Source organism: Bactrocera neohumeralis, chromosome 2 (genome assembly GCF_024586455.1).
Source record: "Bactrocera neohumeralis isolate Rockhampton chromosome 2, APGP_CSIRO_Bneo_wtdbg2-racon-allhic-juicebox.fasta_v2, whole genome shotgun sequence".
In the NCBI taxonomy this organism is placed as follows: domain Eukaryota; kingdom Metazoa; phylum Arthropoda; class Insecta; order Diptera; family Tephritidae; genus Bactrocera; species Bactrocera neohumeralis.
Window position 1 is genome coordinate 58,793,139 of NC_065919.1, and position 15,962 is coordinate 58,809,100.

At 35.3% G+C, this 15,962-nt stretch overlaps 1 protein-coding gene and 1 long non-coding RNA gene across 2 annotated transcripts; one reads left to right on the plus strand and one right to left on the minus strand.

Moving 5' to 3' along the window:
• Positions 1 to 542: 542 nt before the first annotated feature.
• On the minus strand, positions 543 to 5,879 carry LOC126765979 (uncharacterized). The gene is made up of 4 exons (XR_007668683.1): positions 5,478 to 5,879; positions 1,830 to 2,817; positions 1,359 to 1,734; positions 543 to 1,286 (listed from the first exon to the last, which is right to left on the minus strand). It is a non-coding gene; the product is annotated as an uncharacterized LOC126765979 (long non-coding RNA).
• Positions 5,880 to 9,650: 3,771 nt separating this feature from the next.
• On the plus strand, positions 9,651 to 15,098 carry LOC126765908 (sialin). Its single transcript, XM_050483587.1, has 7 exons — positions 9,651 to 10,113; positions 12,223 to 12,456; positions 12,812 to 13,108; positions 13,169 to 13,318; positions 13,381 to 13,513; positions 14,439 to 14,683; positions 14,804 to 15,098. Exons 1-7 carry the CDS (start codon positions 9,844 to 9,846, stop codon positions 14,936 to 14,938), a joined length of 1,464 nt encoding a protein of 487 aa, XP_050339544.1. The 5' UTR covers positions 9,651 to 9,843; the 3' UTR covers positions 14,939 to 15,098.
• Positions 15,099 to 15,962: the final 864 nt, after the last annotated feature.

Genomic DNA, 15,962 nt, shown 5'->3' on the forward strand with positions numbered 1-15,962 from the left:
GTATGTATGTGTGGGTTACTGTTGTTGCCAACGAATTTTCTTGACTGTATGTAAGCCATGTGCATCACAAAATCAACTTGTGATGAGCTATTAGGGTGACCTATGCAAAAAACGCAACAATAATAACATACATTTTGTCTTGCAACCTATAAGTAATATCTAAAATTAAAAAAAAATATATTTCTCGAATAAAATATTGTTTCTCTAGTCTTTCCAGTCAATCAAATACAAACTCTTCTGTACATTTCTAAAAACAAATAAGTCACCAAGAAAAATATTGCATATTCATACATATTTTAGATTCCTTAATTCATTATAACTCTTTAAATTCTCTTAAAGCAATTCTTTTACTCAAAATTTCTTTAAACCATCATATAACAACCATTATCGACCCTAATGCTAAATTAAAAACTGTAATCAAGTTTTAACATGTAAAATGTGTAAAGGTACAAAAATAGAATATTTACGACATGCCATATGTGTCCTCCGGGGCGTATACGCAACCACAATCGGCATTGGCGACTGTGTAAAAGTAAATCGACCAACAACACACCGAAATGATATCGAATATGTACATAAGTGAGTTATTTTATTAATAATGGCTGAGTGTACACACACACACACGAAGTAATGTGAAAAGTGTATATGAAACTAGTTAATTGCGGACCAGTTTATGTAGCACTACGAACTTTTAATTTGTAGTAAAATCAGCGAAAATCAGTTGATCAGCGATCACCAAACTAATATTAAGAAGCCCAGTCATCAACTGCTAGACCGCAAGAGCAGAGCAGAGGTTCAACCCATTCCCAGTTGTTGTATGCAGTTTTTTGAAAACTTTTTCGTACAAAGACATCTGTCTTACAGTTTCCAGATTTACTTCTTTGGTCTGATATTCTTACAAGCATGATCACAAAGTTACTTAACGGTAACTTAACGTTTTCGTAATGATAATGAAGCCACACTCACCTTAACTAGTCTAAAGGCCACAATTAAAAGACTCAAGATCAAAATTGCCGCTCTGCTATAGTCATGAATGTTCACGTCCCTTAAGAAGGCTGTACTTCGAAACATTATATCTACTAGTTGCTTTATAACATGCTTTCTGTTTGAAAGGCACGTCATTGATCCGCGAAGTCTGAAATTATAATGATTTAACCCATCTCCTCAGCCCATTGGTCCCTTCACAGCAGAATGGTGCAGCCGATGAATGACCCACTTTCTCTTCAGTCATCTGCCTCCTAGAAAGCTTCCAATCTGGACGAGCCTTAGTTACTTTTTCCGGTGTCCTGATTAATAGCGAAATAGAGTAAATTCCACGATTTCATATATTGAAGTAAATAAAACCATTTCAATCTTACTTGGATTGATAGCATTGGCCGCTTCTATCTGCCCAGTAGGTAATCACTTCGAGTTAACTTGTAGACTGTGTCGAGGAGCTTTCCGCTTGCTGTAAAATCAACGTTATCTATATAGACAATCTTCCGGCACCCTCGACCAATATCGACAACAATGATGGGAGTACAACACCAACCCTCTCAGGTTGCATACCGTTTCTTGAAAAACTAACTCTACGAGTTTTGCGAATTTTCAATTTTCGCGGGCTACGTGCTAAATGCATTTTCGATCGTTTTTTTGCATTATGTTGGTCCTCATTTTGAATGCTTAGTTAAGTTTTGATTTTTCTCTAGCTAGAACAAGTTTCGGTTCGTCATCGATTTTTGCTTTTGCTTATTCCTAAAAATGGATCGAGGAATTAGTATACATTTTTATATGAAAAACAAAATGAAATGATGAGGCGTCCGCGTACGCCTTCCAAATGTTGACTGTACCTTATGGTGAAGCTATGAACGAAAAGCAATTCCATCTATCCCTCCATCTGTCTGTACTATACATACGCAAGCTTCTCCCTGAGTGTTACTGGTATTAAATCTGAAATTTTAAACACGTCCGAACACTTTTTGAGCTGGAATGTTTTCATAAAATCGGACGACATGACCTAGCCAGCATAGGCGCTGTCTTTTAATTCGCTGAACTATGTCAATGTCGTAGAATATCTCGCAGAGCTCATCGTTACATTGACTGCAGTATTCGCCGTTGCCAATGCGCAAAATATCACAAAAATTTTCCACAGAACCTTTCTTTCGAAAATTCGTAACTCCGATTCATCAGATGTCGTCCATGCCTCTGCACCATTTAGCAGGACGGAGATGATGAGTGATAACTTGGTCTTTGTTCGTCGAGAGAGGACTTTACTTATAAATTTCCTACTTAGTTCGAAATGGCACCTGTTGGCAAGAGTTACTCTGCGTTGGATTTCGAGTCTTTTTTTATTGTTTTTGTTAAAACTGGCTTGCCCTTATTAACTACCAGACCCATTTTCTTCGTTTTTGATCAGTTGTTGATTTTCCAGGCCTGAAACCACACTGAAAAGCTCCGTTCAGTTTGTTGCCGATAAGCTTTAATCTTTAAAACAGTACGCTCGATAGAACGATGTTGAGGAGGCTTATCCCACGGTAGTTGGCCTCGATTTTGGGATCTTGGGATTTTGTGGAATGGGCAGAGTACACTTAAATACCAATCGACGAGTATACTTTCGTCCGACCATATTCTACAAAGAAGCCCCCGCCGCTTTGTCGTTCTTCAGGCGCGTAATTGCTATTCGAATTTCTTCATAGTCTGGCAATGGAAAGTCCGCTCCATCATCAACGATTAGGGAATCGGGTTCACCATCTCTTCGTGTTATGATTTCACTGTCATTCAGCAGGCTGGAAAAGTGTTCCCTCCATAATTTCAGTCACTAGATCACCTCTGGGGGTTCTACAAGAGTAAGCCATACAAACTGCCCGATCAAAATGCGAAGTTTATATTTTTTATTTTTATTTTTGTTTTTTCTTTTGTTTTGTGCTGGGTTTACACTGTTAAAAAATGCACATATATAAATTGGTGTCTATTTGTGAGCATGTGCATGATTTCTGTACAGTGATAAGGAAATGACAGTGAATAAAATATTTCTATTATATTCTACACTACCATACAGCCATACATAAGTACTAACACAGATATGTACAAGGTGCATTCCAAAGTAAACAGGACTTTTTGAATCTAGCGCCCCCTGGTGGCGCCATTTATATGTCGACTGGTGCGTTAGAATCTGCTATCTTTATCGATTGTACAGTGAGAATTTCATGACATTTCATTTATTGGAAGTGAAGTTATTGCATTTTAAGTGTCAGTATGTTTGTGTTATCGGTGCGAAAATGAGCTTCGAACAAAGAGCCAACATTAAATTTTGTTTTCAAATTGGTAAAACTTTTACCGAAACATTTCAATTGATGAAACAAGTTTATGGCAATGATTGCCTATCCCGTAGCAGAGTGCACTAGTGGTTTCAACGTTTTCAAAGTGTTCGTGAGGACATACATAAATGACGATCAACATGTGGGCCAATCAAAATCCGTGATCACCGGAAATTACATCGAAACTGTGCGTGAATTCATCAAAAATCAGCCGAAATCATCATTGAAATTCATGGAAATGGAATTGAACATCTCCAAAACATGGATTTATCGCATTTTGACCGAACATTTGGGCTTACGAAAGGTGTGTGCACGGTTTGTTCCACACAAATTGACTGACGACCAAAAATTGCTCAGAATCCAACATTCGAAGGACATAATTAAAGGGGTTTATTTTACCAAAAATCACCTGATATGGCACCCTGCGACTTCTTTCTTTTCGGAAAAATGCATTTGCCCATGAAAGGAAAGCGTTATGCAGACGTAGAGGCCATTCAAATGGCTTGCACCGGCTTACTGGCGGCCATACCGGCCAACAAGCTAAAACACTCGTTCGATATGCTTTTGGACCATACAAAAAGCTGTATTGAAGCATAAGGAGACTAATTTGAATAAAATAAATTGATTTTGCCGAAAAAACCATTTGTTCTGTTTTTCTTTAAAGTCCAATTTACTTTGGAACGCACCTTGTATATACTTACATCCATATGAGTATTGAATAATGTTTACACACAAGTCACGCTGTCTGACTACATCCCTATATACATATGTTCATATCATATAAATATAGTTGTATAGGTTGATTTAGAACTTGTGTTCCTATGTTTGTCTGTATGTTCCTGCAATTGGGTAAATGGGCAAAAGTCGGCGTGCACGCAATCACTCTAAAGCATATGAGTCAAATGCCGCTATGTATTAAAAAATTTAACTAAAATATTTATGAAATTGCTCAAATCGACGCAATTTTACCGTTATATGTATGTACTATTAAGTCGTTCGTGCTAATTGCCAGCACATGCTTAACTTTGAATTTTGTATTTTTCAGCTTATTGACAATTGCCAAATGTGAACATATTTGTTCTATAGAGTCGACTATTTATTTTTAATGAAAAAATAATTATTAGAGCTTATGTAACAGCACCTTATGGAACTACGTATGTACATAAGTATGTATATATGTATCACACATAGGCACATATCATTTGGTGTAGTACATATGGCTTTTAGCTCGTATAAATATTTAAATATTCACTCGAAGGACCAATAGTTTAGTAGAACATCTGTTTCGTTCTATTTTTAGAACCACTAAGCATGTTTCTATGTATTTAAGCTCGCCCTTGATTGCATTTTATATGACTTGTATATGCGTGTGTGTTGGTACAGTAGTCATGTTTATCCAAACAACTATGTATTTCGATGTGACCTTGAACAAATTAGAATAGAGCACATGTAAAATACGGCTTTGCCTGTTAGAAGATAGACTCACGCTAACGCAATTCTAGAACAAAGGTAGTACATATTATAACAACAACAAAAGTCAGTAGAAACACAACCGTATATAATTTTTCGTAAATTGCAATATTGCCTTAGAAAAAGGTACAGATCAAAATTTCGTTAAGATATCTCGTCAAATGAAAAAAACGTTCGATACAAACACTTGATTCGGATCGTTCTAGTTACATATATGCCATAGAGGTCCGAAAAATTAGTAAATTATTGAGAAGAAAAGGACGCGTGCAAAATTTCGGATTGATTGTATCTCAAAAACTAAGAGTAGTTTAAGGATATACAGATAGACGGACAGGTGTACATGACTAAATCTGTTCAGCTCATAATGCTGATAATTTATATACCATATATATTTTATAGGGTCTCCGGTGTTTACTTCTGGGTGTTAATAGCTTCGTGACAAACTTAATAAAGCCTGTTCCAGGTATAAAAATTAATGAAATCGAAAGTATTTTTGTTTTTCCTATGACCAAAGCGGCTCTACTTAAATGGATTGACATTGTTTAGCTCTAAACTTTGCTTACGACTTAAAATTCTGACCAGCAAGGGACTTTTTTAATCTTTAAAATAAAATTTTGTGTCTAAATCTGGAGAATACGCAGGATGGGGCTGAAACTTAAATTCAAATTCGACCAATACGCAGTCGTAACAATTGAAGATTTTTTTTCTCACCAAATAGAACCATTTTTACTGCTACTCGGAGTTGAATCGACCCAATAGTTCGTCATATTTTCGAGTATTTTGTCCTTCATCAGGTAATCGATGCAGATCAGGTATCTTTGTGTTTCTCAGAAAACAATAACCACCACCTTTGCGGCAAGTTGGCAGCGCATCTGAAATAGTGTTCCTTGGTTTCTGATGCGTACTAGCGAGACTATGTTTCATTGACGGACACAAAACGGCATATGGTTACATTGACACTTGTTACATCAAAATATAATCACCAACCGACATTGCTCTTATAGCTTATTTTCTAAATTTCGCACCCACTCTCGCTTTCAAACGCCGTCAATATAAAACAAGAAGTCCGATTCAGCTACATTTTTGACGATAGCTGTCTACGAGAATCTTCTATACGACAGTAAATTAAATAAACTTGCAGCAATCAAAGCCAGGGGATGAAAAATGTCAACCAGAGGAATCCAAGCAATTATATCGACATATGTACATACACTGACCGACATATTCGACATAATGTTTGTTAAGAAAACAAAGTCGTTATAAGTGGTATAAGGGAGTTGGAGTAGTATCGGCGAGATTTTACCTATTTTTGCCAATACTGTGGTACTACAGGGAACACGTGTACCAAGTATTAATAAAGGGTAAGCGTTTTGCTCACTTATTCCTTACCTCGGGTGGGGGGCAATAAGTGATAGCTAACGGCTCCTTTATTTGAAATATTTCCTTTTAATTCTTCTTTTACCCCTTACCACTGGTGGGGGGAAGTAAAATTTGTAAATAAAAGGAATGTTTTCGATTGAGATTTTCTTTCAAATCTGATCTTTATTTCGTATTTTTCTTGCTTATATACAATTTGTAAAACTATCTTATCTATCTAAATATATGCGTATGTGTGTATATTATATGTATTGCAGCATATTGTTTATTGCTGCTTGACATGGGGTTGTTTTTGATACATATGTGTGTGTATGATAATCTTATCTCTTCTCTAAATTTATGACATGTGTCCCTATGCATTTTTGTTTTTATTGCATGCGCATTGCATGTAAATGCATTATGTATGTACATATATATGTTTATTAATATATAAATAGATATTTGTATTCAGTAGAATTTTGGCTTTGCTGATAAATAAGCATGTTCAATGATATTTGAATATATTGCCGATATATAAAGGAGTTGAGTAGTATCGACGGATAAGAAATGATTATTAGTGGACTGTATAACTTATTACAATAGCTACAATATTTCTTATCTTATTTGTAAATAATATAAAATCGTGTAAATATAAATATATTAATTATTCCGCCTTTTTTGAAGTAATGATCCTGTTCAATTTTGAACACCAAGTTTCAGGGAACACGTGTACCAAGATATTTTAATTTTTACTCAAATTACAGCTTGAACGGACGGACGGACAGGCAGACAGTTACCGAATTTCAACTTTTCTCGTGTTTCTGATCATTTATATACATATATATATAACCCCACATCTATCTCGCTTAGTTTTAGGTGATACATATGTACAACCGTTAGGTGAACAAAACTAAAAACTCAAACCCAAATTAAATCAAGAAAGAGCTCGCGAAACGTGACTATATGTACATAATGTGAATTCACTTCATTTTCATATTTCGCCAACAGGGAATAAGTAATGCAAAGAAAAGTTTCTAATAGCAACAGAGCATACTTATTGGGAACGTGATTTATTGTTAGACATATTTACATATATGTATGTACATATGTATGTGCAATGGAGATTCTACCTTTTACAGTATTAATTACTACGAATAGTCGAAATGCAATGCAAAAGATTATGAGTGCATTTTTGTTGAAACCCCCTAGAGCGGAAGCTCACCGGCCACGTGCCAGAAAATGCAACAAAAACTAATTTCGCTTTCTTTGCTCGAATACACAAAATAGTCTAAATAAAAATCAGCTATTTCTTACGAGAGTAATGCAAAAGTCTGGTCAAATGAAATACTACTTCTATGTAGTCTCTTTGTTTCTAGTGACTCGTGACGTTCGTAAGGTATAAATATACCTCTGATAAGTAGGTACTACCTAATTTCAGGGCTGATGATTATGGAGCGATATACTATACATACTCTTATGTACAATATATACCAGATATAAAAAGCTGTTTGTAAAGTTTTAAGTTTTAAAAAATCACAGCATTTTTCTTGTCTCACATATCACTAGACAAATTTATCAAGTGATATTCTCAAGATTTCCTCTTTTGAAAATAGGCAGAAAAAAATGGTTTTCCAAATAAAGCATTGAAATTGCAGTCTGCCGTCTGGTTAAGAAATGTTTTAAGTTTTAGTGACATATAATATTGGTCAAACGTTTTACTTTTCAATATTTTTGTGCAATGCTTCCATCCTACGCCTCTTCAACAAAAATATCACTTGCGGTTGTAACCCTTAACAATGTTCATCCTCAGAGACCTTATTATCTAAAATATTACAGTTAAGTAGTAGTCTTTATTAATATTGTAGATACCTTAATACAAACATACCTACCACTGGCTATATACCACCTTATCAAATTTGCCTCAGACTGGTTCATTTAAACTGAATAAATCAAATCTATTTTTATTCCTCTATGTTCATCTGAAGTTTGATCTCCATAAGTCAATGTTCGCACTCAATGAGGGTCGTGAAGTCATCGAAAACTCGTGCGTGTCGTCCATCTTCCTCCAATAATGACGATAACATTGAAAATTTTAAAGAAACAGCGCTTGAAAATTGTCATGTTGACATCAGAGAAATAGCAGAGTATCTCAATATCTCTTATACATCGACTTAACTCATTCTGGTAAATGTTTTGGGTATGAATCGTGTTAATTTGAGACTCGTACTCTAAAGTTCTGAATGCAATGTCAAATTCTAGCTTAACTGTGACTGACTTTAAAACAAGAGTCATCGCTCATACACCGAAACCAACCAATCTCATAAAACTCTTTTAACCATTTCAGGTGGAAAATTCCTTCAAACGGATGTCCTTAGGCTACCCAGAGGATACTTGGTCAAAGACCGGAAGTAGTGAGCTCTGGCCACTCCCAAGTGAATGGCGATCAGAGAACTTTCCTCACTTGCGTGAACTTCTACACATGACTCCATCCTCCTAAGAAGAAGATACATTTACTAATTGATTTACCGCGCTTGTAGTAGTTTTTAACAGAATCATTATGTGAAATGTAGCCGGGGTTATCATCCGATATGATCCATCATTTTTGCATGTTGTTAAGGGTGCACAAGGAATTTGGCGTGTTTGGTTATTATAACTTTAGTGTTTTGGAAGATGTATACATTAAACCATTTAGGGGGCAATGCTACGTCCAATTTAAAGAAATTTTTAACCCATAAGTGTCACTTCATCGTTATCTCCAGTACCAAATTACAGTTTCGTATTTAAATTTAGTGCTTAGTAACGGCATTTAAAGTATTACCGCTTATCGGCATTTTGTGGGCGTGGGAGTGATTCGATAACGCCCATCTTCGAGCTCATCTAAATTTTTTTGCCAAGTAACCCGTGTACAATGTTTCATCAATAACAATTTTTACTCAAGTTATCGCCTGCACGGACGGACAGACAGACAGTCACTCAGAACTCAACTCGCTTCATCACCCTGATCATATACATATATACATATATATCTGGACTAAATAATGCTCACTCATCTAAACTTAATTCATCCTATTTTCATCTTGTCGTACTTTTATATTAACGAAAATAAAGTCACTAGAATATCGGACGACCAATTTAATATACTTACTTACTAATGAGATACATTGAGAGTTACAAGGCCAAGCTATTTATATAAAACATATATATGTATATACATAATATGTAGTAATTTACACCCCCTCCCACAAATTATTGCACGTTAATCTCTTTTATGCAAGAACCTAAATTTTTATTTAGCGGGGAAACAATATGTGGTGACTATTTGAAAAATGAGGCGAACTCAGCATTTAGAGCTCACTGCCAAATGGTCACGTTCAAAGCAAGCTTGACAGCAACATCTAACACGGGGAAAAATTCGTCATACACAAATCGCGAACGTGTTTTACTGTTACCCGCATAAGTTGAGCTAATTATGTGAATATTTCCACTCATACGACACGCGTTTGTTACCGACAGTATACAAACAATACTAAGTATAACTTAGAGTCTAACCATTTCAAGCAATGATCGATGTCGATCGAAAGCAGTGGTATGTCGATCCGTATTTCATAAATCTTGCTACTTCGTCCAATAACATACGTGTCGTGTTTGTGTTAAATTAATTGTGATAAACCCACTTTAAATAATCGTAAATAAATAAATCACTTCAGTATTAGTGTTTGTAATGCGTCAAATTCAGGCCGAAGCGTTTGAGCTGGAGCAAACGCCAGCCACTAAGGAAGAAACTCACTACCCTCTCTTTTGCTCCGTGCGTTTGACCTACGCAATATGCGCCTTCCTTGCCATGATTATGCACTTATGTATGCGCAATATATTCAATTTTACCATACTTTGCATGGTGAAGCCGCACGCTGAGGTAAATGTGAAGGTCAGCGGTAATGAATCCGAAAAATTTGTGTACACAACTATAAATAATTCAAGCTCGAATGAAAATGTAAGTAGAATTCCATTACAAACTTTCGCTTAAAATGAAAATTTGATAGTTAAACGACTACTAAAATACTATATAATTAGCTGCAGTTGCTACTCTGACTACTCATTGTTGGTTGTGAAAGCATGTGTTACATATGTTAGTTTTGAAAGCCCATCAAATGTCTTACATAGTAATTTGCCGGCTTTGTACCAAAACTGGGCACTCAATTTGGAAATTTAGAGATTGTATCCTTACTATCACAGCTGTCACAGCTGTTATACGTATGTTGCAAACTTAGTTTCATCGCTAATTTACCGAAGAGGCAATTCCATACAATAGTGACTATAGGATTTAATACGTTCCCATATAACTTATTCAGATTATTTTGCAATTTGTCTGCTTTCGGCGCATTTCATCTTTTTTTTGGTTTTCTCTCGAGTTCGAGCTTTTGTACTCTTGATTATTTCAAACTTATATCAATATCAATCTTTTATGTGGAACCTGCACTTTAATAACCGGCGATTTATTTCGAAAAACTTTGGATTCCTTCGATCCGTTAAGTGATTTTCGATAGAGGATTCCCCAAAAAAGGAGTTTAGTGGTGTGGACGATTTTTCTGTTTAAAATTATGTAAACTCCTAAAATCAAAAGGTGAATACAGTAGTGATCGAAGAATTATTCAAAATTCGAATTCTTTACAAATTGGGATTTTCCAAAAAAACACTTTACTCTTGGTGGTTAAAGGGGTTACATGGGTTTCCTCGGGTAAGCAACAGCTTTTTTCCACAATTATTTTCTGATATAAAAAATTAAATATTTTCATTCGATTTTTTATTGTTACGTGTATGTTTGTAAGCAAAGAAATTCTGGAATTTTTGGAAAAAAATATTTTAATCTCGGCCATTTCGACGCTATTTCCTGTGACCCCTCGGAAAAAAGATACGATCACGTTGGAAGGATAACTCCTTACAGGATCATCTAAAGTGAAAAAATAGGTGTTTTAGTTAAAACCTTAACTTACAACTTGGACGAAGGAAAAAAACTGAAAATTGGATTTTTGGCAGACATATTTACAAAAAAATTTTAAATTCAGTGAAAATTTCACGACATATTTTTCAAATAGTTGTATTCGAAAAAAAATCTTTTGTCCAAGTCTTTAAGAACTGTATCTCAAAGACATGTGTAAAATTTCAAGAAGATCGGTTGAAAAGATCTGGAGAAATGTTGCCAACCGACTTCAAAAACACAGTTTCGAGAAAAACGCGTTTAAAGACGGCGCACCAGCGCATAAGTTCTCAAGGCTGTATCTCCGAAATTATTACTCGGATTAACTTCAAAATTTAGGACACTATTCGAGAGATGTTGTAAAATTTAACAAGATAATCAAAAATTTCATTTTTTTTAATCCGGGTAACCCCTTAAAATAACGAAATCATGAATAAAAATTGTCAAAAATCGGACTGCTTTGATCATTACCGAATTATATCTAAAAAGGCCATGTGAAATTTCAGGGAAAATTTCATTCTTTATATATATAGTTGGGTTCACAACATTTCAAATTTATTGAAGAAAAAACTTAATATGTCTATGTCTTTCAATTCCAGACTTCCACTATAACTTTCGGGAGCTAGGGGAAGAATAAGCTCTTGACATCAAACCTTCACAAAACATGAAGTTGTAGACATAACCAGTTCTCTATTCTCTACTCACTATATTTGAGTTATCTTCGAGATTTGACAAATCGAAGGCAGCTAACGCAAGAATACATCTTTTTGGACGTAGTGGATCTCAATCTTATCCTTTTCAGAATGTAATATTATCGAAAAAACTTAAAAATCAAGTGTAAAACTTTCCGCATACTTCACATAAAGTAGTAGAAATTTTAATACAGAAATTTGTATAATGCATTCGATGTTCTTAGTTAGACATTTAGTGGAAATTATCTCGCAGATATAAAGTCTCATGCTCTGATACAACAAGAAGCTTGATTTCATTTGAATAGTTGACTTGAAGTTTCAGCAATGTATAGAAATAGTCTGGTTTAGAAGCAAGCCTCTATCAATGAAAACTTAGCAATATTTCCTAAATTTAAGTTTATTCTCAGTTGAATAAGTCTCTTACTCTTTTCAGTTGGGCAACATTCCATGGACACGTCAAGAGGAATTCGCTATACAAGCTACATTTTACTATGGTTACTTAGTCACCCTGCCATTCGCCGGTCGTTTAGCTGATAGATTCGGTGGTAAACTATTTTTTATACACTCTGTGACAATTCAGGCAGTATTATTCATGTTGATACCAATATTCGCACACATCAGCTACATCGGAACTTCCGCGATACGTCTGCTGCAGGGATTAGTATCGGTAAGAGTATAATAGTGAAGTTTATAAAGCCTAAAGAAACTGATTTCGCGATAACTGAGAATAATTCTAAGGGCAAGGCTCTGCTGAAATCGATTGTGGTCGTATAAGTGCGTGATATGGTTACGACCTCTACGGTGATATCTTTTGCGATCAATAACTTACTAAGTATTCTTACGACACACCCCGAAGATGTCAAAAGGAAACACGGAAAATAAATAAATATCGTTTCTTGTCCTTGGACAGAGTGTAGGACCCTTGCAACTTTCACCAAAGTTTTTGAGAGTTACCTGACTATAAAATTTATAATATGATCATTACAATATTCGCAGATCTCTAAATTTTTATATTTTTACAGGGTTTTGGCAATCCAGCACTGTATCAACTCTTCTCTACTTGGGCTCATCGCACGGAGCGTAGCACCTTAGTAGCGTTCGCCTATGGTGGTTACTCGGTTGGTACTCTGATTGCCTTTCCACTCTCAGCATTACTTTGTCGTTACAATTGGGAATTAGTATTTTATACAGTTGGTATTGTTGCATTGGTTTTTGGTATATCATGCCACTGGTTGGTTTATAACACATTGGAAGAACACCCTCGATTGTCAGAGGCGGAACGTGCATATTTGAAATCCACAAACGATGAAAAGTCAATGGTGGGCTTCAATAAAAACAAAAATATTTTGTTATTATTATTATTTTTCATTTCTATTTAGTCAAAGAGCATTCCTTGGACGCACATTCTGAAATCTGCGCCTGTTTATGCTTTTATATTGACGCACACTTTGCACAGTTATGGCTTAATCGTGTTTGCATTGATGCTGCCGCGTTTCCTGAAAGAGGCTCTGGGTTTCACTTTATCTGAAGTAGGTCATGCTACACATTGAGTTATTACTTGTAATAATTTAATTTTTTTTTGGTTTACCAGACGGGAATATATGCTTCAACACCATTTCTGGGTGGCATTATTGCGAAAATCATCATCTTTCCGGCCTGCAGGTATATCGAAAAGAAGCCGAACTATAAGCCAACTCTCTATGGAAAAATATTTTATGTGTTATGTAAGAATATATAGTAATCCTTGTACTCATACTTCGCGACCCCCTAAATAGCTTTTTTAATTTGTCCATTGTTAATACATAATTTGAAAGAATCGGATGACCTTAAGGAAACAACCTCGTTTACTACGACATATTTGAATCGGACTGACAAAGCAAAACACAAAATGCATGTTCACGTATTTTAACATAAATCTTTGCTAACACCTTCAAAATAGCTTCGGCGTCATATGCATAAACCCACTTCTCGGCATCAGTAATGTAGGGTTCTCAACTACGATATCAGGAATCTCTTTTATAACCTCTATTCTGTCGTTTTGAAAACAAAACATTCTTATATTTTAGTACGTGTCTATCGTTGAGACGCTTCAAACACAAAAAATTAACCGAAATATGTTGAGTCGATCGACCAGAGATGTTGAGATCCTCTGTCATTTCTCTGATGCCAACAACACGAATTTCAAGCACTTTTCTTTAACATTTTTAATGTTATCGTAATTAACCGGGGTGGATGGAGAAATCGCATGAAACAAGTTTTCGATGATTTCACAGCCTTCATTGAACGCACTTAAATACTTTTGTTCGTTGTAATTTAGACTCCCTAAAACAATTTTGCAAGATTTTCAACGATCCCGTAAACCTCTCGCGTCGGAAACAAACAGCTACCAAACTCACACAGTGACATATCGAGATAAGACTTCACACGGGCATAAAAAATAGTATCAAGCTAAGAAAAAACTTTTTATCTACAAGTCCCGGTCAAATTTGATCAGAATGGCATATATAAATAGCTGCATTCGTTCGTCATTTCTCTGCTCGCTACCTTTGCGCGCTGCTCTTTTGCCAAAAATTAACATGCAAAAAGCAAGCAAGCGCATACCTCATCGAAGTAGCTTATAATATCTAATAATAATTTTTATTTTAACAGGCAACGTCTTTACCATTAAATTTCTGGTTGTTGTTATGTTGTTGAACGCCAACCAACGCATGCTTATCAATTTATGCATTCTGTTTGTGGGAATTTTCTCCGACATGGCATTTTCTGGTGGCTATTGGCCCAGTTTATTACACCTAACACCATCGTATGCCGGTTTACTCTCGGGAATTGCGAATGCCTTTTCAACAATTGACGGTTTCATTTCACCAATTATCATTTCCGCTATAGCTGTTCAGGTAATCGCCAAAACTTGCTTGTGGCAGTAACTTATCGACATTTTCCGCTATCTATAACGTTTTTAAATACATATGTATATTATTTATTAAAAACTTAGTAATTTTTTTAACACTATTTAGGGCACCAAGTCTGAATGGAATTATGTAATGTTTACATTGATTATGGCCTACTTGCTGGCCGCAATGGTATTTGGAGCGCTTGGCAGCTCGGAAACTCGATCGTGGAACAATATAAGAGCTGATGAAGATGCTTAAGCTTTTAAGATTGAAAATATTAGAAAACTGTGTTTTTTAATTGTTGTGATAATTTTAGCAAATTGAGTGTTGATATTTGTACAGCTTTAGTCAAATTAGTGTTAAATATGGTAATTATAAATTAAAACAAAAAAATTAATATAACTAAAATTGTTTAGTATTCTCCTCATATTAAACTTATTCTTAAATCGAAAGGAATCGAACAACAAAACGACTGTTCAGTCTTATGACGTCCAATGATTTGTAATAATGATTTAAAATTTTTTTTTATGGGAATGTCGTGACCGTATTCAACTTAACTTAATCAAACAAAACAAGTTTGGACATAAACGAATATACTCCTGCAACTTGCAACCAGAAAAGTCCGAGAAATTCGTGCAGATGCTGAAAAATTTATTACCAAAATATGGTAGTTGGGGATAGTATCGAACCGATTTCACCTATTTTTGCCAGTAACACTATTAATTTACCAAGAAAATGTTTCCTGGGTTTCATTAATTACAATCGCCAATCATGAATCAGCCATTAGCACTGAGTTTCACATAGTTGGCGTCTGGATTCTTGAATAGTTATAGTCCAAACCCGACAATTTTGAAAAAATTAAACACCTTGAGTGCTCTAATTGTGCAAAGTTTTATCCAAATATATTTTTTAGTGCATCATTGTGTACTGGAAAATAAAAAATTTAGCCCTATTGTGCCCGTTTTTATAATGTGACATAGCACCGTTAGTTTTATTTTATTTACCGACTTACTTTTTCAAAATGTTTAGCTACTTTGCTACTGCAATCTAATGTACCAAATATTACATCTTAATTTATTGCCTACATAGTTTTGGCATTTTTTAGGTTTTCGATTAATGGCGTTTTGTGGGCGTGACAGTAGTCCGATTGCACCCACTTACAAACTCGTCCTGACCTTTTCGCCAAGGAACACGTATACCAAGTTTTAGTACGTTATATTAATTATATCGCACGGTCGGACCGACAAATGTTCACACGGGTTTCAACTCATCTCGTCATCAT

Coding starts and splice junctions, on each gene's coding strand:
- LOC126765908 (XM_050483587.1), top strand. CDS start 9,844: ATGCGTCAAATTCAGGCCGAAGCGTTTGAGCTGGAGCAAACGCCAGCC. Junction 10,114..12,222: donor ATTCAAGCTCGAATGAAAAT/GTAAGTAGAATT, acceptor TACTCTTTTCAG/TTGGGCAACATTCCATGGAC. Junction 13,319..13,380: donor TGGGTTTCACTTTATCTGAA/GTAGGTCATGCT, acceptor TTGGTTTACCAG/ACGGGAATATATGCTTCAAC.